At 32.5% G+C, this 26,029-nt stretch overlaps 1 protein-coding gene and 1 long non-coding RNA gene across 22 annotated transcripts in view; one reads left to right on the top strand and one right to left on the bottom strand.

The window, feature by feature from the left end:
* Window positions 1-23,984, bottom strand: part of LOC148613514 (uncharacterized) — a 52,022-nt gene extending 28,038 nt beyond the window's left edge. For 6 of the 19 annotated variants that reach the window (XM_088586834.1, XM_088586842.1, XM_088586835.1 and 3 more), the window contains exons 1-5: window positions 13,505-13,717; window positions 10,381-10,746; window positions 7,357-7,413; window positions 4,278-4,522; window positions 605-893 (exon numbers count right to left, since the gene is read on the bottom strand). In XM_088586834.1, coding sequence (XP_088442960.1) covers window positions 605-893; window positions 4,278-4,522; window positions 7,357-7,413; window positions 10,381-10,746; window positions 13,505-13,592 — 1,045 coding nt within the window. In that variant the 5' untranslated portion in view covers window positions 13,593-13,717. Of the gene's footprint in view, window positions 1-604; window positions 894-4,277; window positions 4,523-7,356; window positions 7,414-10,380; window positions 10,747-13,504; window positions 13,718-15,677; window positions 15,793-23,909 lie in introns of those variants that run through there. The other 13 variants (XM_088586841.1, XM_088586843.1, XM_088586848.1 and 10 more) reach the window with 8 other exon arrangements.
* Window positions 1,718-10,529, top strand: LOC148613515 (uncharacterized). Of its 3 annotated transcripts, none has more exons than XR_015923370.1 (4): window positions 1,718-1,982; window positions 9,145-9,244; window positions 9,494-9,539; window positions 10,396-10,529. It is a non-coding gene; the product is annotated as an uncharacterized LOC148613515 (long non-coding RNA). The 3 variants fall into 3 exon arrangements; XR_015923371.1 differs by lacking the exon at window positions 1,718-1,982 and adding an exon at window positions 6,419-7,654; XR_015923369.1 differs by lacking the exon at window positions 9,145-9,244 and having other exon boundaries at window positions 1,726-1,982.
* Window positions 23,985-26,029: the final 2,045 nt, after the last annotated feature.

Raw genomic sequence — 26,029 nt, 5'->3', positions numbered from 1 at the left:
TTTCTCTCTGATTTATACAAACTAGTAGGATGTTTTAATGTAAGAATTTTCCAGATTTGAAGTGATTTTTTTTATCTCAACATTAAGTTCTCCAATAAAGTAGTTCAACTTCACCAAAATTGTAAAGGCAAAATTAGCTCTATTTTTGCCCTCTACGATTGACTATTCCTGCCTCTGTCACAGTTCATTTTTAAAGACATCTCCTGTATCAACTGTTTGTGTTCTGCCAATCAGAATTGTTGACTTTAAATCATCAATAGAAAATGTGAAATTACACAGAAAACAATATATAAGAAGGATTTTGTTTCACTTTATTTAAATGCATAAAAAAGTAAAATATGTAAAGTTCTTTTTTTAAAACATTATCAAAGCAAATCTTAATAACAACAACAATAATTTTCTTAGCATTTGACCTTCTTTTATTTTCATTTCTTTATCAGAACTCTTCACTGTAAAAACTCTTGTTATAAAATCTTTTAGTTTCTAGATCTTTTGAGTAACCTTGCTTTTCTCTGTTTTATCACAATCCTAGCAATTTTACATACAGCAGATGACAGGAGATTTTTGTGGACATGTTGCTGAGTTAATGCAGAGAAAGACATACCAGTGAGGCGATTAATATCAATACAACAGTGGCGCCTGACCGCACTGCAGGCCGATACGGCCCTGCGTTGTGGTCGGTAGTAGTCAGAGTCAGAACCATTCGGCGAATGTCGGCTAAGCCCTGTATGTGATGATGACCTTCGCCGATCGAAAGGAATACACACATCACGCGGTGTTCTACTGCCAAACCCGTAAACTAATCTAGTACCACCTTTTCTACCACTGGCTTTCCACTGTTCAAATCGGGTAATTCTTTCTTGGGACTTCTGAATGATTGATTCACGTCTTGCCTAAAAAGAAAAACATTGAAAATCAATACATTATATCGTACCATAGGATTCATATCAATTCAATGGTGTAACATGTTTTATTAAGTACTTCAAGTGACAGCTATATAACAACAATGAATCAAATCCCTTACAGCATTCATAAGACAGACCTCTAATCACAGGCAATCTGAAGTCTCATTCTTAGAATTTGGCCAGTGACAGGAAATTATATTTCTGGGCCCAGTTGTTCAAAACTATATTCATTTGATAAATAGTTATCCACAGGGTAACTAGCATAGAATGTACTAGACTTATCTACTTTCTTACAACTGGGCTATAAGGTATTGTTTAAAAAAAAATTCTTTGTTTCTTTGCATTTTACCTTTAAAACTTGTAATAAAAAGAAATCAATGACTCATTTACTAGTTCTAATATCAGTTTGATTTTGTCAACAGTCATCTTAGAATCATCATGGTATTCTCAAGAATATTTCACTACAAATAGTTGCAACTGGAATAAAATCTATTGCTTATCAGAAATGTTTAATACTATGAAAAATCCACTAAATGAAATATTTATACATGTAGCTGTTGAAAAGTCAACAAACAAGATTATCATACAAGTGAATTGCACTCAGCTGCAGGTAATGTATATGTATATTGTTTCCAATGATGTCAATTACTTGTACATTCTATAAATTGAACAGTTATTCAGATTTCTAATAATAGAAATTGATTGTTTTCCATAATCAGACACCAAATACCAATATCCTCGATACTCATCTTTACTTGATACTCACCCAAAATTTGTAACATCATCTTTTTTATTACATTGTATAAATATTAGCAGCTATTTTAATAACCAACAAAATATCACAGATGTATGTGACTACATGTATTTATTATCTTGAAGAATACGCATGAAAGATCACGCAACAAGATTTGATTTGGATTATTCAATACCTGACAGTTACCTAATATCACCATAATCAATAGAATGCTGATTTGTTAAAACATTAGAATGTGATGCAGCCATTGTAATATAAGATCTCACAACACTATACACTTGACAAATCTAACCAGCCACCAGGTAACAATCAAAAACTTGAAGGTGAGAAATTACTAATGTAGATTATGTAGTCAACATGTATATGTAGATAAGGGAAAAGGCTAGATACTGAATAGGTGCGCATGTACTTGTCAGTTCTATTTAAAATTGTTTAGAAGATTCCCTCTTCTTTCCAACAGGTTCTTGATTTATATCTTAAGTTCATTTGGACATGTATACAGTATTAGAGGAGGCCATGAGCCCTATATCACTTCTCAGCTAAAACTTGCATTAAAATATGAAATTTCTACAAAAAACAAAAAGAGTTAATTGTTTGTTTGGGTTTAACGTCCGAGCAGCAATATTTCAGCTATATTCAGACGGAAAAAAAAAGAGTTAAAGAATGACCCTTAAAATTCTGAATTTCATTGAATGAAAATGACCCATTCCCCTACTAACTGAATGTATTTACAGGTAAATTTATAAATGACTACAAGTACAGCAAAATCTTAAGCACAGATTGGCTTCAATTGAAGAAAAAAAGATAATTACATGTACCTGGTATACTTAAAATATAAGGGAAAGGCAAGAGACTGTTATAAAACAAAACCCAGTTTAGTTTACACAGTTGTGACAGTAAATTACTGAAAAGACAGCCGACCCACAATAAACCATAGAGAAATATGTCAAATTGGTTTTTCAATGACATTCCTCTGTCATATGATCGCATATGAACTTTTAAAAATCTTTAAAATTTGATTTTCATTGCAACACTTGAATGCACACAATACAAAATTATCTACAGCCCACTTTTCATAAGAAACCCTGATAAAAAAAGAAATTTATTTCAAAGAGGTTAAAGTTGCTGAGAATGGTAGTTTTTCATGAGATACATGTAAATAGCTCGTAATATTTCAATAGATCTACATGTACATGTATGTCTCATAAGTTTTCTGGAACATAAAGAGAAAGAATTTTGTGATACCTACACTTCTCTTATGCATTGAAAATGTCATTTAGTAATCTATACATACATATGATAATAATATCTTTATTATTTGTGTCAATAGAAATTTATATACTTTACTGTTTTTAAAACCTAACTGCAACATCAATGCTACTTATGCTAAGAGTATGTTATCGGCAAATTCAGAATAAAACTTTTTACAACAGGGCAACATGTTTAAACACACCATAATAAGGAAAAGTGTCCCATACATCTAATCATGAAAAGCCTACATGGCGCCCGATTACATCTAAGTATGGCCAATTTGCAAGTAACCTGGATAAGAGTTGTCAAACTGGGAAATCTATTGTAATATATTCTGAAAGCTTGATTACTCCTTATCCTCAGAGAGCATCTAGTGCCAGCCCTTATACAAAATACAGACAATATGTTGACAGTTACAGCTATAACATGTATAACCCTGAGAAATCTCTTCCATGACAAATAAATTGATTCTGTACCTGAACTGTTTAACTCAATCAACTTGTTAAAATGTTTTATGGTAATGTTCAGTCTGATTAATACTTTTTATGTCTTTAGAGATCATGACAAAGTCAACCAACTCATGATTCTTTTTGTCTGTTTGACTTCAGGTATGGCATGATACATATCAAACATCTCCAATCCACAATATCATTGAAGAAGATCAAATCTGGTTTTAATTAGCATTAACTTTGGACAGAATAAAAAGAAAGAAGCACCTGAATTAAGCAAGACTACTGCTCAAACTGCTGACAAAAATAGACAATTGTCATGATTTAAGATTTTTACATGTAATTATCAACCTTGAGGTAGTCAACATTCAAATTAGATGACATGAATGCCCCAAAATCATAATTAGACATTTTCACCTGCATCAAGGTATGGTAAAAGTTAATTAAAGTGACAGTTTTGATGAGTTCTGAACAATGAAAGGATATTAAGTAATGGCAGCATAAGGTCTTGCTGAGAGCACTGACAGATTCTGAGATCTTAATTAGAATGTCTTGTAAATAGACAGGTCTACTGAATGTGAATGAAAGATCAAGGTTAAGCTGCAGATCAGATTTTAACCCTTGTTTCTTCCTTTATTATATTTCTCAAATATCAGCCTTATCAACAGTTTCCATGGTTCAATTCAGTTTTCACTATCACACTGATAAAAATCTTTACAGAACTGAGATTTTTGTTACCTTGTCCTTCAAATGCTAAGCTTTTGTAGAGGTTTAAGAAGAACAATGTCAACCTCCTCAAAATTTTGTTGGGCACATCAGCTACATGTGTAAGTATTTCTAAAGGCTGTCATTTTGTTTAGTACAAGTACAATTACTGTTGCCTGCATGTACAAGAACACATCAGTTATATTTCATTACCATTTCTTCTGATTCTTGTCTTCTTCGTCTTTCTTCTACAGCAAGTCTTCTCTCTTCATCTCTTCTTTTGAGTTCTTCTATTTTCATTCTTCTTAGTTCAAGTTGTTTTTCTCTCTTTTCTTGAGCTAATCTCTGTTGTTCTTTCATTTCTTCTAACTTTTTCTGTCTTTCCTCTGCCAGTTTTTCCTTCTGTTGTCTTATTCTTTCCTCTCGTTCCTTCTCTCTATCTTTCTTAAGTGATGGATCTACATGAAAAATTGCAAATATTTCTAAGATTTGGTTTATAAAATATATTACTTTCTACAACATGTCATAGCTACATGTACATTGTATAGACTATAGGCATAAATCGATGTTGTAAATGCACCATTGTTTATTGATAATTTAACAAATAATACTGTTATTCAGTGAAAATTATCTTTTTAAAATAATTTCTAAAACCATGTTATTTCAATAAACATGCTGACTACAAAACACATTGTGCTGGGAAAAAACACCATCCAGTTGAAGTTTTCTTGAAACATTCTTAACAGTAAATACCTAAATGTTCCTTAACCTGGAAGTATGTAGATATTTGTACATAATACAAACAAAATCAAACAATATACATTTTCTTTACATTCACTTCAGATCAAACAAAATAGACAAGACAGTACTTGAGACCTTCGAACATTTTAACATTTCATACATGTATATATGTTTATAGGAACATGAATAAGACATATTTATGTATACATGTATCTGAATTCAATATTAAGAAGTAAATTTGCTGATTGACATTAATTTATTATGATTCAATGAATTTGGAGTATGCAAATGCATGTACTTTTACTTTTCAAGATCTTTACTGACGTTTCTTAATACACCATGTCACTGATCAATTCTAAGAACAATTTTATTTTTCAATTTTCATTTGACATAACTTTCCATTGACTATTTCTGTGAACTCAACCAATTTTCATATGCTAAATGCTTATGCTAGGATAATTTCCCATGCAAGAACCTAATCTTCACATGCAATCATCTTGAATACTATTTCCATGTTGGCTGCTAAACCAAAATATCATGCTGTGACAAGTTACAGGTGATGGTCAATCATATGTTCAATATACATTAACACCTCCTATAAAGACACTATTGTTATTGTTTCTTTTAAGACAGGTTTCACAGTAAATACAATCACATGTATCTTAGTCATGCAAGTATTAGAATGTGCTGTGGTGTTCTTTGTTGTCACAAATCGATATTAGTTTAGCAATTCCCATTTTGAACATCAAGGTGAACTATAAATGCATTAGCCACGCCTACATGATTTTTCAAAACCAACCTCACACATGTTACATGCATAAAAACCATTTCATTAAATTTATAATTTATCATCAAAGGAATGAAAGATCAAGCAAAACAATAAACAGAATGTAGCGAAGCATGACTGTCTGATCACCAGCACTAGGGATGTTTGGCCATAACAAGCACAGCAACAAAACAATGCTTAACTTACAAATGTATATATTCAATCTAATTATTACAAAACTTATGTATAATTGAAGCTCCAAAATGAAAAATATCAAATACAAATGCAGATTTCCTGAAAATATTCAGTCCCTCTGTCCCATCTTGATGAAAAGTTTCATTAAATGATGTCTCCGGACATAGTAATCTTAAGTGATAGAATATTTTTCTATCAGACAGAACTTTTTAATAAGCCTTGATAAGTCTGCAAATGAACAGTACAAATATAGTTATAAACAGACCATGTTGAAGTACATTGTACATAAATGTACATGTATATTAATATATAGAATTGCCAGGCACAGAACTTCCACGGAGAGAACATTTTCAGGCAACATACACATGTACATCTTTTTCCATGTACATACATGTACATGTGTACAATGTACAAGTCATGCATACAAAACATATTTGTAATCAACAACAAGCAATTTTTAACATGCATGTTAACATATAGATACATAAAAATAAAATACAAAGCACCATGTAGCATTCACACTTGAATCTTTGTGAATAAAGATATCCAATTAGCTGTTGACAAGAAAAGCGTACAAAATGCACATGCAAGCCTTTTTAGTGTTTGTGTATGAAAGCATGCTAACATTTAAAGAACTTGTCCACCAGACATAAGTCTTCAGAATCTACATGTACAACATAGACACATAAGTTAACTTGACTAGCAATATGTACAACAGCTCAGGAAGATTTTTCATTTTCAAAGACAGCTTTTGTACCATACTGTGTTCATTGACATTGTCCATAGTGGAACTTGTCATGTGTATGGAGTCTTATTATTTATACATAGTATATTGATTAACAAGAGTTTCCCAAAAATGTTTGCCAGTTATTTTTTTTAAGTGGAAGAATAGTCACAAAATCATAGATGGAACAAAAAGAAAACTTACAATTTAGAAGACATATCTTTTAATCACTGAATTTTTTACCACCAGATACATGTTAGTGGAAATAATAAAATTCCCTGAGCAGTAGGTACATGTAAAATATGTATACACATTAAAGGTTTATAGTGATACTAACTGGAAGGTGAAACAAGATGTAAATAAAAAATAAATGAGGAGTCCTCTAACAAGACAACACCCTCTTGCCCTGCTACAAACAACAAAACTACGGAAGGAGTGAAGTTGATAGTATTGAAAGTCTAAAGGTAGCAATATCAATATTACATGTACATATATACCCGTAATTCCTAAAGTTGTCATGAAATACAATTTTTTGTGGATCAGCAAAACAGTAATTTCAAACTATAATTTAAATGAAAGCATGCATGTATTACAATTATTCACGAGTGACATCTGTTTATACATGTACAGGAGTTTTTTTCTTATAAACCAATATATGTAAAATATGCAAAACCACAAAAATTGAAGCAAATGACATGTACATGTAAACTTCAAAAGAAAAGTACATGTACTGTAAATGAACGGTACAGTGAAAAAATTGAAGATGCTACAAATAAACTTCCAGTACAAACTGAATCTGAAGACCCAGTATATAGAGAGAGAACATAGTTCCAACAAAACTGAACCGTGAAACCAGTTTTACTTGCCTATCGTAGGTTTGCTGTTAGTTATGTTTGATCTTCCAGTAGAAACTAAACTAAGACCTGGCAAAAACACACAACAAAATCGGAACATATTAATTTTTATAGCAAAAACTACAAGTAAAGCTAAGATTGTGTTTGGCTGGTTCACACAAATGCATATCATTTTGTAAATCTTATGTATATTCAATGTGATAAAAACATCCTTCTGATACACATGTAAGGAAAAACACACATTTTATATTTTATAGTTACAATGTAAAAGGATATGTATGGTAATAATGAACATGAATTGTAATTAAAGGTAAATGAAATCTATTTTGGTATATACTTGAGCCCATAAGGCCTACTGTATAGTTTACACAATATTATGTTTATATTCTTACAATAATCATGATGTTAATTACAATTTGTATATTATTCTTAATTTCGAAACATTTAACATTTTAATGTCGACTTAGCCAAAAGTACTCAAATTACATGTACATTCATCTGTACAACTCACTGACAGAACAAAAAGAGCAATACACAAAGAACTGGTAATCTGACACAATATGATTTAATGTAAACCATTTTATGTATGACAGATAAATGGAAATATTAAATGTTTATCCCCTAAGCCTTTCAGCTTTATGGCTGCCTGTACAGAAAATTCGCCATAAGGTTCTACTTCATAACATTTAACTGTCAAGTGATGCTAGGACTCCCAGGTTAAATGTCAAATGACTGGGATATTTTTTTATGATGTGAGATATTTATGGATTATATTTATGACATGTTATCAATATGCAGCATATGGCCTACATGTACATGTATTTAATAGATATACTTATGTAATAATTGTGTTCAGGAAGTGAGAATTTAACTATGATTGACCTTTGATCCATGCAATAATGATATCATTTAGTTTTGACTAATACATGTAAATACAGTTAAAAAAAGCATAAAAAGATTGTCTTCACAATGATGAAATCTTAATATTCACAAATATAATGACCTAGAGGTGCTCGATTGATTGTACCAATGATGGATGTACATTTTGACACCACCAAGAAATTCACACAGCAACTATTTTATTTGAGCAGCTGAAATGCATTGACTGTATAGTTACATGTACAAGTTATATACCGTTACTGACTGAATATTACATTCTGTTCTGACGTCACAAATGATGTACAATGTTTTGAAGTTGGCAGGATGTTATTGGCTTCAAAAAAAAATGTAGTTTTTCTTGCTTAAAATGTCATTTTTTTGGTTCAAAATTTTGTTGCAGTAGAGACAGTAATACATGTAGTGCATTGCCAATGACTTGACAAAATCTTTAATATATGAAATTGGCTCGAACCAGTGAAAATGCTTGGCACAACCTTGCATTTTCCAAAGGTTTTTAGCTTCACCCGTAAGTTTTATGTCAAGTCAGTGCACTGTTGTTGTCTATGAATACGTCAGTACAATACTTCACTCTGCTCTTAGAATGTACAGCTTAAATTTTATTTTCATATTGTAATACAATGTATTTCAACACAAAAGGAGTAAATATTCCTTAATTATCATGATTATACTGTAAGTCTTGATAATCATGATAATACTGCATAATTCTTATCCCATTAAAAAATGACAGGTATGAATGCTGGTATTGTTCCTACAAAATATACTAACATTAAACCTCTCTTCATTCAAATACCATAATCAACACTTTCAATCTAACAAACAAAACTTTTGTAATCCTAAAGGGTCTAAAGGAGTAGAAATAGCTTATTAAAGATTTTAAAGCCCAAAGATATATTTCTGCAGCTCAACAATTTGGACTGATCAAACTAAGATACAGTGCTTGACTGTTAGAATGTTGATACTGTAGGTGTGTGGAGAGATTGACTTATCCAGTTACAAATAGGTAATAATGTACAAATGTAAACAAGAAATTTAAATCATACAGTGGTCATGCTATGTAGTTTATAGCTGCCCACCTTTCATGGACCCCATTATTTCTTTTCTCAGCTGTTTCACAGCTTTTGTATCAGACTGTGTTATAATAGGAAAAAGGCTTAACCATAAACCACTAAATCATATTTTCCAATTTGAAAAGAATATGGTCATGTCATACAAAAATCAATCATTTAATAAACTATTTCATCATTTCTAGATCAATAGATTACAGAAATGGAAAGTGATCAACACTTAATTAGAAGGTAATTGTTTAGTTTCAAAAGAGAGTTGGAAATGAAATTTTCATTAAATGTAATCTGATAGTCCTTCCTGTAAACTTTGACTTTGGAAATACCCAAGACATTAGCCTAGATTAGAATATACACTGGAAATTTATTTTGTGTCTTTCCAATTTGTATCAAACAAGAATAAAGTTACATTAGAATCATGCCTAAGATTATTGACTTTTTTTTCACAATCAAGCACAACCAGCATACATACATACATGTATACATACAATGATTTATCTTAGATTTCATCATTGCAAAACTTAGTAAATTTTTTTCCTGTATCAAATTTATCCACATGAAATATCACTACAGAAGTTTTATGGTCGTCATCATGAACTTATAGATCATTATGGTGTATCCATCTGCACCATGAAAACTGATTTATTCAACGGGTCATAGTTTTCCTTTCCGTGTTTGTCTACCCTGGACTTGACTTTTTATGAGCAACTCAGCAGGCGTTTCTAGAAAAGCAGAGGACGCTTACCCTACCGGTGCACCTGGTTCATGCTCCCAGTTTTTAGTGGAGTCTGAGTTGCTCATTTGCTTTTGTTACTTCGTATGTATGATTTTAGTTGCTTTATGTTCTTTGTTGTGTATGTCTGTTTTCCGTGTCTGGTCTTTGTCCCTGGATTACATTCTTTTGATTACCACTATAACCTTGGTTCCCTTGATTACTCTTTTACTTAAACAGTTAAAATATATTTTCTCGATTGATTTAAAGAAGTTTGATCTCATACTGTAAACTCTTAGCCTAGCCTATTGATGCAGACTACAACACTTAGATGAAGCAGTTAAGCACACTCATAAAACCCACCTTTATCTTTTTCAGGTTTGTGATTGGGACTTTTATTTGAACTGGAACGAGATGTTGTCATGCTGGCATTGGAATTCATATCCTGCGGCCCACCACTATCACCTGACATGGCAGAAACCTCGTCAAAATTAATAAAATCAGAATATGGCTTTTTCACAGTGTCTATATTCACAAAATTATCTCCGTCCTTAGAAATTTTGATATCATCATACTTTGGTCCATTACTAATCTCTGACTGGTCACCACCAGGACCAGCTGATGAGACCTCACTAGTTTCCATAGTAGCAACACTGTTATCTACTGTTAATTTTTCATCATCACTTTTTGTCAAAAACTGTGCATTGCTGTGTGGTTCATTGTGAAGATCTGAAAACGTAAAAAAAAATATTTCAATGGGGAGATAAATACCAAAAACCTTAAAATTATGAGGAAGTACACTTCCCCCCACCTATAATCAATGGCTATACAGTAAGTAAAATGACAATCTTTGAACTGTACTTCTTTTCAATTGAAGAGAATTAATAATGGATACAGTATGAAAAACATACATGCACATACATGTACACATGTATATTCTTAGGTTATAACTGGTACATTCATATCTTTTCCAATTACTAGTGGTTGTGCAAAATATTTATCATGGTCAATGAGATACAAGTATACAAATTACATATGCATATGCACAGGCGCATACAGAAGAGAAAAGACCTTTAGGCTATTTAGGCAAAACATGTTCATGTACATAAAAATATTGTCAAATAAAAGGTCTTTTCTCTTACATATGCACATGTTCATTTACAGGTGTAATTTGTATACTTGTATTTCATTGACCATTGTATAATGTTGAAAATGTCAAAGAGGTTAAGTTCAAACCCATTAAAGCTGAAAGGACACATCAAGTGTTAAAAGTCAATGAACAATTCACATTGCCTTGTTGGTCTTATTGGGTATACTATTATCAAAACAGAAAGTTACAAATCATATATAATGCACATGTACATGTATATAGGTTACAGAAAAGCAGAGGATGCTTACCCTACCAATGTACCTGGTCCATGCTCCCTGTGTTTTTAGCAGTCAGAGTGGCTCATTCACTTTTGTTACTTTGTATGTTTTATTTTGGTTATTTTATGTTCTTTGTTGTGTGTGTTTGTTTTCCATGTCTGGTCTTTGTCCCTGGTTTACATTCTTTTGATTTCTGCAAGAAACTTGGTTCCCTTGATTACTTTTACATGAAAGGTAAAAAGGTCAAAGAAAACTGCATAATGTACATGTACATTTTTTGTAATATAGCTGTACATGTGTTTCATATGCAAATGAAAAACCAATGTTGTACCATGTGACCTTTTACATGTACATGTACATCCTAGAGTATCAAAAATTGGCAAAAAAATATTTCTTGTGATCTTAATATTGACCTTCCAAAATCTGCACCTAATTCAAAATAATTGCAGTTGTGGTTCTTTCTACAGCAAATGTAGGTATGTATATAACTCAAACAAAATTCTTTCATGGGATTGAAAGGGATCATTTATATACATACTGTAATACAAGTTCATGTAATACATGTACACAACATAAAAATTTCTGACTCACTGATAAAAGAAAGGAAACCCAACATACAATGTATCTGCAACATGTTCATGTAGCCCAATTACTAACCTTATCTTTAAAACAAATCAATTCTTAATCTGAAAATCAAAGCTTCCAATCAGATGTACCTGTAGCTATAAACCTACTTTTAAATTTCAACACTTTTGATTTGTGTCTGAGTCTCGATTTCATTGGCAGAAAACCAAAACCATTCCAACAACACAGCAAAGCCATGGTGATTCACTATTACAACATAGTCAAGTATTCCTGGATGTACATGTATACCAGTTAGAACAAGGGTGAAGTTAAGAGCAGTCAACTTTTATATCTTTATAAAGTCTATAAACTGAACAGCTTGGAGCAGTACTCCTTATTAATAAATTGTCATATCAACCAACTCATTAGAGTTCCAATTAATATTGCGAGTCTGCAATTGAGTAACAATAGCTTGAGAGCAATACAATTTTACATGTGACAGGTAATAATCATTACCCTCTAATCTTGCCTCAATCAATAACAAAGGTGGTTATTAATTTTATTGTCCCTTAAGGGTCAATAAAAACAGAGATTGACCCCATAATTATCACATATTCTGGACTTAGTGAACACCTGTAATCACTGGCTTTGACAGACACACATGTACAACTGTGCTTGATTTTTTCCGAGACATCAATATTTCCAGGGATGATGTATTTTCACAACTGAATAAATTAAAGCATGCTTATGTACATACTGTTATGATATTACTGGTATGATGACTACAAGGACATACATGTACATGTATTATGGGACAAATCACAGTTATCAAAACTACCAGAATAACATTTGAAAATTTCAGGGGACTTTAGACTTCTGAGAATGAATTCATATGGCAAACTTCATTTACTGAAAAACAGAGTGAATCCTTCTTTCAACAAGTTCAATCTGAATTTGCAAATTATCTTTGTTGAACAGGGATTCAAGAAAAAACTAATTGTGAGGTATATCAAACTACTATCTATCACACTACAGGTAATATAGAAATAAACCATTTTCATCTGATACATGTATATGCACATACATGTATATACATGTATCTTCTACGTACTATCTTTAAAATGTTACCACATTTTGGAACAGAACGGTACCATACATAAACATATAAAAATTGACAAATTGTTCAATTAAAGTTACATATGTAGCCTTTGCCCACCTATAGGCTACTGGTATAATGTCATATGATTCATTGTTTTGCCTCTAATTTTCATTAACATTGGTTTAGATCAAATTCTTTTTGAAAAATTCTATTGTAGTAATTCCTAGTGAAATTATAACATTCACTACCAGAGAAAATAAAAATAGTTTGTCAGTGAAAAACATGTTTTATACTTCTGTTTTGTTTTTCTTTCATCAGCTGAATCTCAAATTCTACAAATTTTAAGTACCATGATTTATACTGACAAAATTCTATTGTATGTAATACAAGACAACAGGTTATCATCACTTAAGAACATTTATAAAGTCTTTCCATTCCTCACGAAAAAAAACATACTATATTGTGACTGCATTGCTGAGTAAATGATGCTCTTCCCTGATTTACGCCCATCAATGTACTGTGTGGAATATTGGTAAACATCCATCGGGGTATTTCAAATAGCAGGTGGCACATTTTAGTTAAGGGAAGGAACCGAAAAGAAGATTTTCACAGGGATAAATCCTACACTGATAAATGAACAACTTTGCCAGTCCACAAACACAAATTAAAGCTCAATATTTCTAGGAACAAGATGTTGCAATGTAGAAATTGATCGACTTGATCGATCAAACATGGAAATACTCGCCAAATGTTGCACTTTCTTATGTATGTATGTTAAGAGCTTTAATTCCTTACAAAACCTTGTTGACAGAAGTCAAAAGCACATGTATGCATTTCTTTTCAATTCTACTGATATATATATATGAATAATAACAATTAATTTTTTAAAACCTTGATTTTTTTTTCGGTACTTTAAAACAATTGCATGCATTTTTATTTTAAATAAGGGGGTGCTTCATAGAAAAATGAAAACAAAAACTTAAATTTTGGCACTTAAAAATAACTTTTAAAAAAAGCATTGCAATCTACCTTGTTTCTTCCTAGGTTTTAAAATAAATAAAATTTATCTAAAATATCAGATGCAAAGTCAAAGCCTATGCTAACTTTCTTTTACATGTTTATTGACATATACATACACATTTGTATATAAATGGATTTCTGAGGAACAGCTGATAACAGATTGACATGGCTCAACTGGATAATACAAAGCATGTACAGTAATTTTGTAAAAGTAAACTGTTTACAGAGTACTAATATTGTGTTATCTTACAAAGACTTTGAGACTGCTGCCATGAGGAAGGGGGCAAACTTACAAGTACTTACAGACAATGGACATCTATGTTTGCAGCATCATCATCGATTGCATTTTTTCCATATACATTGTACATAAAAATGTACATGTATGTTAACTGTATAAATTTTAATAAGGTCACTGACTAGGTGTTTTGCTTGATACAACAGCTCTAACAAAAAAGCCGTGAATTAATTCCTAAACTTGAGCCGTAAAAGATTCATGGTCAAATGCAATATTATGATGAAACTGTACATGCACACACATTTCTTTTTTATCAGATTCACAATCTACATGCTAACATTTTCAATACAATTCAATGAAAATTTAGTTGCAATTAGAATCATGACAGGGTTATTCACAATAAGAGTATAGTAGATATGGAAGTTTGACTCAACACTGCAATTTATTTCACCAATTTCAAACCATTCCTACAAATTAACCCTTATACAATATTTTAAATGCCCCCATGAAACTAGTGTGCAAATATTTTCTTCATAAACACCCTTCAACCTTTTAAATGCTGTAACAATGGAAGATAGGTATGAATGAAAAAAAGAATTTTCTGCCTCAGTAATGAAGGGGATGATGATTGGGGAATATCTCATTTCAACCAGTAATTTGTAAGCCACAATTTATACACAAATTTTTTTAACCAAATTTGGACATAACCCTTTGTTAAGTACATGTATGAACATTGAACAATTACATTGTAAATATTAATGTCCATGTTAATGACATATCCTTAACATCTATTATAACTCAAACAAAGCTGTAGCTGAACTTGATGAATATCTAATGTGCAGGTACATGTATTACTTAATTTTGGTGGATATTTAAGTGAACTGCTTCGCATCATTTTTATAAAAGGGTAGTTGACAGTGACAGATAACCATTTATGGCTCTGCTAGAGCCAGTAAATGGTTATCTGTAAATGGTTCACCATTAAACTCAAATTGCCACTGTCCAGTTCACATTAGATGCCTCCAAATTTTAAAACACAATACAGTTACCTCCTTAATACTGAGTGTTCAGCATAACTTTTGGTTAAAAAATTATCTAATACAGCTACATATACATGTACATGTTAAATCAAAAAATTAGCTTTTATATCTACAAGCTTTTTTGATACCTGTACATGTACATGTACATTCATAAAATTAATAATGACAAAACTCTTGGCTTCCACTTCTTTTAACATGAATAAATAAACAAAGGATTCTTACTTGATGTAAATGAAAGAATGGATCAATATAAGACACCTTTCTACATTCAGTAATAACTGAAATCACAAATTAATTTCTAGAATATAACAAAATATTTGAATTACAAATGTACCTGACTTGGAAATATGAACAACCATGACTACTTCTCAACAAATTCCGATCCAATCCTGATGTAAATCCTTTGTAAACAAACAGAAGCATTAAAGGCACTATGAAACCTCTGTTAAAGCAAATAACCAGGTGAGTGAAATCAACATCCCACACTGAAACAGGATTGGTTAGTCTTTATGGTAAAACTGAGAGCAGAAAGTGAAATGGACCATAAATGTCAATTTCGCTCAAATGAAATGTGACGATATGATGATATGAACAAGTCATGACCCCAAGGAAAATATTAATACATATCTATTATTAGTACTAATATAAACATACCTGTATTATTATCATTATACTGTAAATAGTGAATAGTACTATTTTGGACATTTGATGGTCAATTAATTGATTATTTACAGGAATCAATGATTATACCTGTCAAGGTGGTACACACCAGGTACACGTAATAATCTAGTTAAAATATGAATAGATCTTTTTTAATTATTGAAGGAGTTTAATTAACCCGAAAATTAAATACCAGTAAGGAAGATCTAAATGGATTTAAGTCAGTAGTCAGTGATTAGTATGCATGTAACAAGACTCTGAGGGATTCAAATAACAATGTATTAAGAAAAGTCATGATAAATATCACAGGTACCAAACTGAAAACATTATTCTGATTGTCCCTGAATGCCAGAATAAGGTACATGTATCAGTAAATTTTGAAAAATACATCTTTACGATACAATCATGTTAGCACCAACTGACCTACTCAATCCGAAGAAAAACAGGTAAAATGTCTCCATCTTTAAATTTGTCATCTCTGTAAATTTAAGATTGACAGCCAACATATGTAAACAAATTATATTATAGCAAGGATATTGATATCTAACACCACATGTGCAAAATAAACCCTATCCCAAGGTCAAGACAACCTATCCATCAATCAGAGACAAGTCAGGAATTCCACTGTACACAACTAGATGAATACATTGTCAGAGTTCTCAATTGGAAATTTGAAATGTACACATGTACATTGTAGCTAGCACAGCACTTCTAATTACCATGGCAGCACTAGACCACACCAATAACTGCAATACATATAACATGCAGCAATATTGCAAGAGCTATATATGTGTATAATATATGTGTTATTCATAAATTACTAAAGGTACAATATGTACTTCTCATATAGCACATATGCTACATGTAACCTTTTTCTCAAATATACAAATGTACAAAAATGTATATAGCACAGATCTAATTGAAGATTCTCAACAACAAAAATCAGAATTTTTTATTATGCAGAATGTACTCTTTTGGAAATTCTGAATAGAAATGACTAACCAAGAAAGCACTGAAAGCAGAGCTCTTTAAACAAACATGCATAGTTGTTTACATGTTTATCTGGATTACCTCATATAATGTACATATGCATGTACATGTATCAAGTTGAGTTACAAAAATGTAGTACATTTGTATGTGTAGTGCAGTATTCTTCTGTGTATACCACACACTTTTTTAAAACTTTTTCTTAATTCCAGGAGAGGGTGCATGGTACATTTTGTACAATGTACATTGTACACGTTCTGTGTTCAGGTCATACTTTTCAACAAAAACAATCATGTAATAAGCTGCTTTATAAAGAATTGATGGGTATGAAATAAAACAGTTTTGAAAACTTATCATCTTTCCTGAGTAAATAGGTAAATCAGATACATATACAATACATGTATATTGCCAGAAAATATCAAATTCATTTGACAAACTTTAGGATCAGTCAGATCACCAGGGTTCCCCAAGCTAATCTGTTTCGAAGAGAGTACAAATAAATATATTGATATTTTTGGCACTGTTCATGTATTGCTTTTATCCTGCAACCACATTTTTCAAATGAAACATTAGAAGTTAGTCCAACACAGTTTTTGTTTCAGCAATCTTATGAGTGTAGCGGTCGGCAAGGGCACCTTTCAACTTCTTATCTGTTTCCTGTTTTTGATGTTGCTCATAACTGAAAAGGCAACCAGGAGACAATATTATGCAGTGGAGGAATAAAGCTTTGTTGCAGGATAAATAAACAAATTCCAAGAGAAACACACTATATGCTAAATGGCTACATATTCCTGTCAGATAATCATGAGCATGGCTAACAAAATCCAGGAAAAATTATACATGTATACAAAGTGCAATACAGCTGAAGTATTTCCAATACTACTGGTAAATGGAGTTACATGTAGATGGTCAGTGACTTTTTCACCTGTTTCAACCAGTAAAAATTAATTTTGTCTTACAAATCAAACATCAAACACTAGTCCTTCCTAATTAAGAGATTTTTTCCGATTCCAATGAACAGAAATTTACTGTTATTGGTTAAAGTAAAATGTAAACCAGTATATGGTGTGTATTTATAAACAACATAAAAAGTAAAGATGTATTAAATTAACGGCGAGAAGAAAAAGATAAAATTGATTTCAAGATTTACTGGAAGAGCAAAACATACAAAGTAATAAACAAGTTTACAAATGTACATGTATATTGATCCCAGCAGTTTTTGATGAGAACAGGTAAATCCAGGACAAAGTGGGGCTCTGAATCATGTTAAATGCAAATTTTAAGGTACTGTTGGGCAAAATGACTTACAAATGTACAAGTTACTTATCAGCAATTAGGGCATGAAGTATTTTTGTTATTGTTTTCCATCAAATTTCAACATGTTCAAAGAAATGGTATACAAAATGCTTAATTAAATTCACCCTCACTAAAGACAAACTCAAAACCAGACTACATGTACTTTTTCCCTAACTATTTCAATGGTAAGCAGTGTCATCTTCTGCAGGGGTTTCATTAATTTTTCAGGCAGGAGGTATTTTACTGAAACTAGGAGGTACAAAATAAATTTGGCAAGGGGTCTGGGGGCCGCTTAAGCCCCAGTGGGTACAGGGCAATGCCTTGGTGGGGGGGGCAAAGCCCCCTGAAAGCTCCTGGATGTTAGCCATTTTGAGATTTAAATTTTGACTTGAAAATATGGGATTAAGTCTGCAATATTTGCTTCAGTTTTGTTTCAAGTATATCAATTTTAAATCAAGATATATGATGAATCATCACTGATTTAGTCTCAAAACCCTGAATACCAGGAGCTCCCCATGATTCCCACCAGATCCATTTCTAGACTAATACTGATGAACTTTGTTGACTGTTTAATGCTATGCCATTTTATATGAAATTTTGATACAATGTACCTGTCATATTTTGTTTTTAGGCTTTTATTTAATTGTTACAAAATTTGAACACTAACTCATGCAAATAAAAGCATAGGAACAAAACTAAACATTTATTAGATGAAATTCCATAACATGTGTTGTATCCTAATGCTGATTATTTTCATAATAAAACTTTGTTGTTGTTTATTGCCTAATTATTACTGTGACATGTTGGTCCTAAAATTATAGTCTGATAAAAAATTCTTTGCTTCTGAAAAAGAACAAGGCTGGCAGTTTTAGTCTGGTTGACTTTTAGACAGACAGAATTTTTTAAACATTGCATTGTATTAATTTTCTATTATTATCTATAGCAGTGTTGAATCTCGGATCCAAATTTTTCTTATATTCTTGTGAGCAAAGTTCAGACATGTTCTTTTCAAACTTAGGGCTGCCAGAACATTTTTATCAAAACTCCCCCTCCCCGCCAAATCGAATGGTCGTCCCTTAAATCATAATCTGTAAAAAATTTTTTCACCTGTTGACTCGTTGTCAACACTAAAAATTCCTGCACTCGTCTGCACAGATCACAACAAATATCGGGAAAATTATGGGTATGGGGCAATTCCAAATACGAAAGGCATTTTTTTAACACGTTTTCATACAAACTTCATCTGTGTTTAGCTTTTTGTTCTGCACAAAATAATAGATGATTGCTTTCTATAAATTGAAAGTACGTTAAATTGTTGTAGGTTAAAGCGCTTTACCGATTAGATTCCGACGCGGACCTCAACGAAGACACCAATTTTATAAACAATAATAAACAATAAAGATTGTGATTTTGGAGACATACCCACAGCCTACAGACGGAACGATCTTAGATATCTATTTACTAGATTTTTCCTTATGATTTTTTTTTGCTTTTATTTTATTCTGCAGGTACCAGATGCTACCGTAGCCGGGTAAAAGTACCGGGTACTGGCTCTTAATGAAAGCACTGACTGATTTGGTATGATTGCCAATGAGACAGTCATCCGACAAAAGCCAAGCAGCGAATAAACTTCTACAGGTCACCAACACTGTCCTTGATGATGGGTAAAATCCATACAAAAAAGCAAGCTGTAAATATTAATGAAGTGAAACTATTCATAAAAGACATTACAAAACATGCAGAGTAATTAATATGATACACATGTAAATCTACTTATTGTGTTCTCTAGGAACTTTCCAAGACTTGCTTGGGGCATGAAGATTCACATTTACCCGATGAAAGTGAAATATTGCACAGGAAAGCCAGGTTATTGTCGGTACTTCTCATCTGGAAAGTCCTTTTTTGCAAAAAGTTTGATGCTGTTTTTCAGTAAAAAGCTCTACAGGGCTTATGTTTATTATTGGATCCAACCAAATTTCCATGTAAACTTTTTTTTTTTTTTTACATTTCACTAGCTGGTACCGCATGTAATATTATTTTTGTAGTTCAGAAGTTATGCTTTTGTGAACCAGTTTAGGTGCATTGGGGTTTACATCATTATTTAATTTTACGGTTTAATTCATACCAGAAATGTTTGACTTTCGTAGGACAATTACCACCTTTTGTAACGTACGAAAACTTTGAGCTTAAATGAGATATACATGTAACTTACCCAAAGTAAGACAAATGATTTACAATGTATTCATTTTCCTAGCCATAAGCATTATATGGAAACAAATTTGAATGCACCTGCACTGGTTTACAATCATGTGAAGGTTTCAAAGGGTAACAGTTGTTGATGTCGACGCTCCACTACGAGTTTGCTAAGCTATTTTTCATCCTCTGGCAAAAGGAAACTGGATGTAAATTGTAAAAGAGTAATCAAGGGAACCTAGATTCTAGCGGTAATCAAAAGAATGTAATTCAGGGACAAAGGCCAGACATGGAAAACAGACAAACTCAGGAAAGAACATAAAGTAACTAAAACAATACAGTGTACATACAAAATAACAAAAGTAAATGAGCAACTCACTCAATTAAAAATTGGGAGCATGGACCAGGTGCACAGGTAGGGTAAATGTCCTCTGCTTTACTAGAAACAGCCGAGGAGTTGCTCTTAAAAAAATCTACAATATTTAGAAGGCTTATGATACCAAAAAGAGTGCTTTCATTAAGAGCCGGTACCCGGTACTTTTACCCAGCTACGGTAGCATCTGGTACCGGCAGAATAAAATAAAAGCCAAAAAAATATGACAGGTACATTGTATCAAAATTTCATATAAAATGGCATAGCATTAAACAGTCAACAAAGTTCATCAGTATTAGTCTAGAAATGGATCTGGTGAGAATCATGGGGAGCTCCTGGTTTTCAGGGTTTTGAGACTAAATCAGAGATGATTCATCATATATCTTGATTTTAAATTGATATACTTGAAACAAAACTGAAGCAAATATTGCAGACTTAATCCCATATTTTCAAGTCAAAATTTAAATCTCAAAATGGCTAACATCCAGGAGCTTCCAGGGGGCTTTGCCCCTCCTCCGACCACCCACCAAGGCATTGCCCTGGACCCACTGGGAGCCTTAAGTGGCGCCCAGACCCCTTGCCGAATTTATTTGGTACCTCCTGCCTGAAAAATTAATAAAACCCCTGAAATCTCCTTTTATTATATAACATAAGATCTTCAATTTGATAACCACATCTTATGACATGTACAATTTCAGGAAGCAATGGCCAAGCAAGCATGATAATCAAATGCTAGTTACATTTGTAGTATATGGAACAGCGTATCAAGCAGAACCTGTTTATATCAAGTATAAACTGAACACTGAACATTATTCAATGCAAGGCCTGGCTTGGCATTTTTGTTAGTACAAGACATACTTTTGTACAATATACAATGCAAATATAAATTCAATCAATCGTGTAAATGTATTTTATATGGTTCAATTTCTGATTTGTCCCCTCATCAAAGCCTTAATTAGTTCTGAATATTTTCAATGGGTCTGGAAACGGTAAAAAATTCCAAACATCCAGTCTACCTGCTTCCTAATTGTTTATTGGAAATTAATTGAGTAGTGTGTGTCAACTTTAGCCGATGCGACAGTGATTTACCTGTAACTGATTAGTTGATTGTATTAACGGTACACATGCAGCCCCATTCCTTATACAATCGGTTTAAGTGACTCAGAGAATTTTCATACATTTATTACTTGATTTACAAAGAAAAATATTGACAAGTCCATCATTTTCCCGCCGATCTTTCAGAGGTAATGAAAGCACATGGTACTGAAACTACGAATCTGTCATAAATTGTAATTATTAATTCATCAATTGAAAATTTTTAACACAGAAGTCAACACAAAATGTATTCACGATTTTCTTTTATAAATAATCAAAATTTTTGTATCATCACTCAGAAGTTTTCGCTATTTTGCTGATGTGATGAAAAAATCTGAGAGATACAATGTTATATGTTAGAACGTCCACATGTGGTCAAAACCAAACTCGTTCACTAGATCTGATATTTTGTAAAAGAGAGTATGTGATGAAATAACACAAATTCCAATATTTATCTTAAATTAATTACATAAAAAAGGTTTTTTTTTTAAATTTATTTTCGATCTGAGCATGTTAAAGACTGACACAAATGTCTGCTGAAGTTAAATAAAATTACCGGCATGGGTTGTCAAAATTTCCAGACCCTTGCTGCAGACCAATCAACATTAATGACATCACAGTATCGAGTTAGTTCATGGAAAATAACCCATCTCCCTCAGATAAAAAACATTCAATCAAATTAAATTATTTACATGATTATTATATTGTACATTTGCACTTCAGAATGAAATTTGTTATGGGCTACATTGTACAATGTCATTATTGACAAGTACAATGTACAATATAGATGGACTTCAACAAAATGCGAGATGTTAGTAAAACATTAGTATATGTACAAATGTACTGTACTAAGACAAGTCAGGTTTAAAGGAAAGTTGGAACTTAAATACATTCAGTAATACCCCATAAAGTCAACCACTCCATTTTACATTCAGGAAGGTAAGGGTTCACTATTTTCAGGGTTTGAGAACATCCCTGTTCGGAATTCCAGAAATCAGTACCAAGATATGCCCAGTTTTAGGCCTTTGTCCAATTCAGTAGAACAATACTAGAAGTTGATTTTTTTTTCATTTTCCATACAATGTTTACCTGAGACACTTATTATTTTTGAGAATTTACTTCAACATTTCAGAGAAATGAGTGAAAGTGACGAACACCAATGATAATTCATGTTACCTGACATGGACAGCTCACATAACCAGCTGTGTTGCCTCTTTTAACTTGTGTGATCCCCCCTGACAATTTTCTAGACAGAACATGTCATCCTTCAATTTACATTGTATACTAAAAATAGAAGCCCCCTATCAGTATTAACAGTATAGAGTTGAACCAGAAGCAAAATAAAACACAGACTTAAATAACTTTCTCCTTCAAATGCTTATATGATTTATGGAAAGAGAGCATTTGTGTCCTCAACAGACCAAATGTGATAGCACTGCTTGCTAAATTTAAGTACTATATGACCATAGCAAATGGGCAATAGCAAATCGGTTTAGAATTCAAGATGAAAGCATAATTTGGTGCCAGGATCAAGTGTTCTGTGTAATCACTTTTGGGATTCATCTGGAGCAGTTTTCTGATTTCCAGTCACTGAATCCCAAAGGGGGTTAGTAGTGTACTGTGCCCGTAGTGACTTAATGGATTTTGAGAGTGATACTGAAACCAATAAAATAAAACAAATAAGAAATGAACACTCTCTATGTTTAATAAAGACTCGTCTTCGATCTACTTCAAACAACCATGCTTTGCAGCTTACTGAATCATGTCAGTTACAGTAACAGTCACGAGCTCCGATGAATTCTTCAATGACTGGAGGTTCTACACTTACAAAAGACTCCATAAGGCCATTTTCTGAACAAATTATTTGATGATGGTATTGATTCGTTAAATGGGGCTTCGAAGAAATGATCCGATACCCCGATTAACACGTATGATAGAAATATGGGCTTTATTGTTGTTTACCTGGCTGTTTGTCGGTTTCCGACTCAGCAATCTCCGCCATTTTATTTCGGTGACGTCACCACACTTGCGCGAATTAGTCATGAATGAATTATTCCCCTTTGACCACTGCAAGTGACTTCACTTTTGAAGCAAATCGAATCAATAAATAATCAAAGTACTCATGTACTGAATCAATTTATATCGATCGTTTGCATTTTTTTAACCTCAAATAATCGTCAAATTGCAAAAATATGGAATACAAGGCCAGTAAAAACGGATAAAACCCAAACGTATTTCAACACAAGCTTATTGTTATAAATGGTTAATATTGAACTCTTTTTTTTATTTTTAAATTCATCATTCTGATTACGAAGGACATTAAAAAAAATAATAAAAAAATCACAAACACAGAAATTCACGATGCATCGTAACAGTGCGCCAGTTTGCGTTATATTCAGTTTCGATATCGGTTTACATTGAACACCTAGAAGAATGTATACACAAAATTGTCCTACTCAATGCATAATTGAACTACAAACTACTATTTAGCCATTCTCAGTTTTTAAATTTTCATGTCGAAATTCATTTTATCGTCCTCCGGGTCGAAACTTAAGCCATAATCATTGGAATAAATCATATCCTTAGATACATCATCCTCTCAACTAGCTACATTTCTCAGTTGGTAAGCTAAATAGCTCAAGTGCTACAAGGTATTTCGTAGGTCTACACCTATGCGTCACGAAAAAGCGCTTAGTTTCTAGATACATAGTTCCAAAATTTCATTTTTATTTGTCATCTCCGGACTCCTGATGTCACGAGGTGGTAACCGTAGTAAAAATACAAGATACAATTGCTGATATGTCAGGTTGGTTTCGGGGGTAATGCTGCCCCTTTGTAAAAGATAGCCAAAATATGAACCCCGAACCTCTTTTCTTTATACACATTTTCTTGATCGAAAGCACCTCCCCTTTTATCTACCAGGGCCTGCATGAAATATCCGAGGACAGCTACTCCAATTGGTACTACTAAGAGGGTTTTAAACGTCATTGACTACCCTGTCGGATCTCGCACGGACGAACTCCAGTTAGTACTCGACATTCCTCTTCATATTTCAATTCTATGATTTATGACTATTTATAATATCGTAGGGTTTCATTTCTAGCTTAACATTAAATGGTTTATTATGCACCTAAAAATAAATAGACAACTTTAATATATCGAGACCGAACGACTGCACATGAGGGTAATTGCATAGAAATAAACAGATACTGATACGAGGTTAGAGGTCAGCTATTTTTAATTTGATCGTCGTTAATGCAAACCAAATTTACAAGTATATTCAGTTCGCTGTATAAGTTGTTTGTTTGGATTTGGCGTAAATAACACAGATTTGAATTTGATATATTAGAAATGCCCATAAAGGTAACCTAACTATCTACATTTGAACCTGAATGAGGTATGCCAATGGGACTACTTTCTGCGCGGTAGTGTAAGATAATTGCAGATGTTAACAGGCTTTATAAATTTAAAGGCTCTGGCGACTGCTATATCAATTCTGATCTTCGATCTATATTGATAATAATATGATTTAAGGCTTTGCCTGTGAGGGACAGGGCTACCACGCTATGTTGTTATCGGAGATGTCCCGGCCAACACGCAAAAAAAACATAACAAAAAAAAAAAAAAAAAAAAAAAACAATAACAGAAAGAATGAATAAAATAAAATAAAATAAATAGGGAACAATAAACATTAGAGGGTTGTCAGAATTTCAGACATACATTTACATTTACATCATCACCGGGCTTCTGACTAATCTTTTATTATCAGGAGGGGGTCGACTTGATATTTATGTTCCGGTAAAAGAGTGTAATCACTTGAAGGGATTCAAGATTCTAGCGGAAATCAAAAGAATGTAATCCAGGGAAGCCATACCAGGCAAACAGACATACACATTAGAGAACACAAAATAACAAAAATAATACGTACAAAGCAACAAAGATAAATGAGCAACTTGGACTCCACTAAAAACTGGGACATGGACCAGGTGCACCGGTAGGGTAATTAAGCGTCCTCTGCTTTTCTAGAAACACCCGCCGAGTCGCTCATAAAAGTCAAGTCCAGGGTAGACGAAAGAGGAAAG

Source organism: Perna viridis, chromosome 6 (genome assembly GCF_037379345.1).
Source record: "Perna viridis isolate PV_CMFRI_1.1 ecotype Kerala chromosome 6, ASM3737934v1, whole genome shotgun sequence".
NCBI classification, from domain to species: Eukaryota; Metazoa; Mollusca; class Bivalvia; order Mytilida; family Mytilidae; genus Perna; species Perna viridis.
The sequence above is the reverse complement of the archived record's forward strand: the minus strand, read 5'-3'. Positions and strand labels throughout refer to the sequence as shown.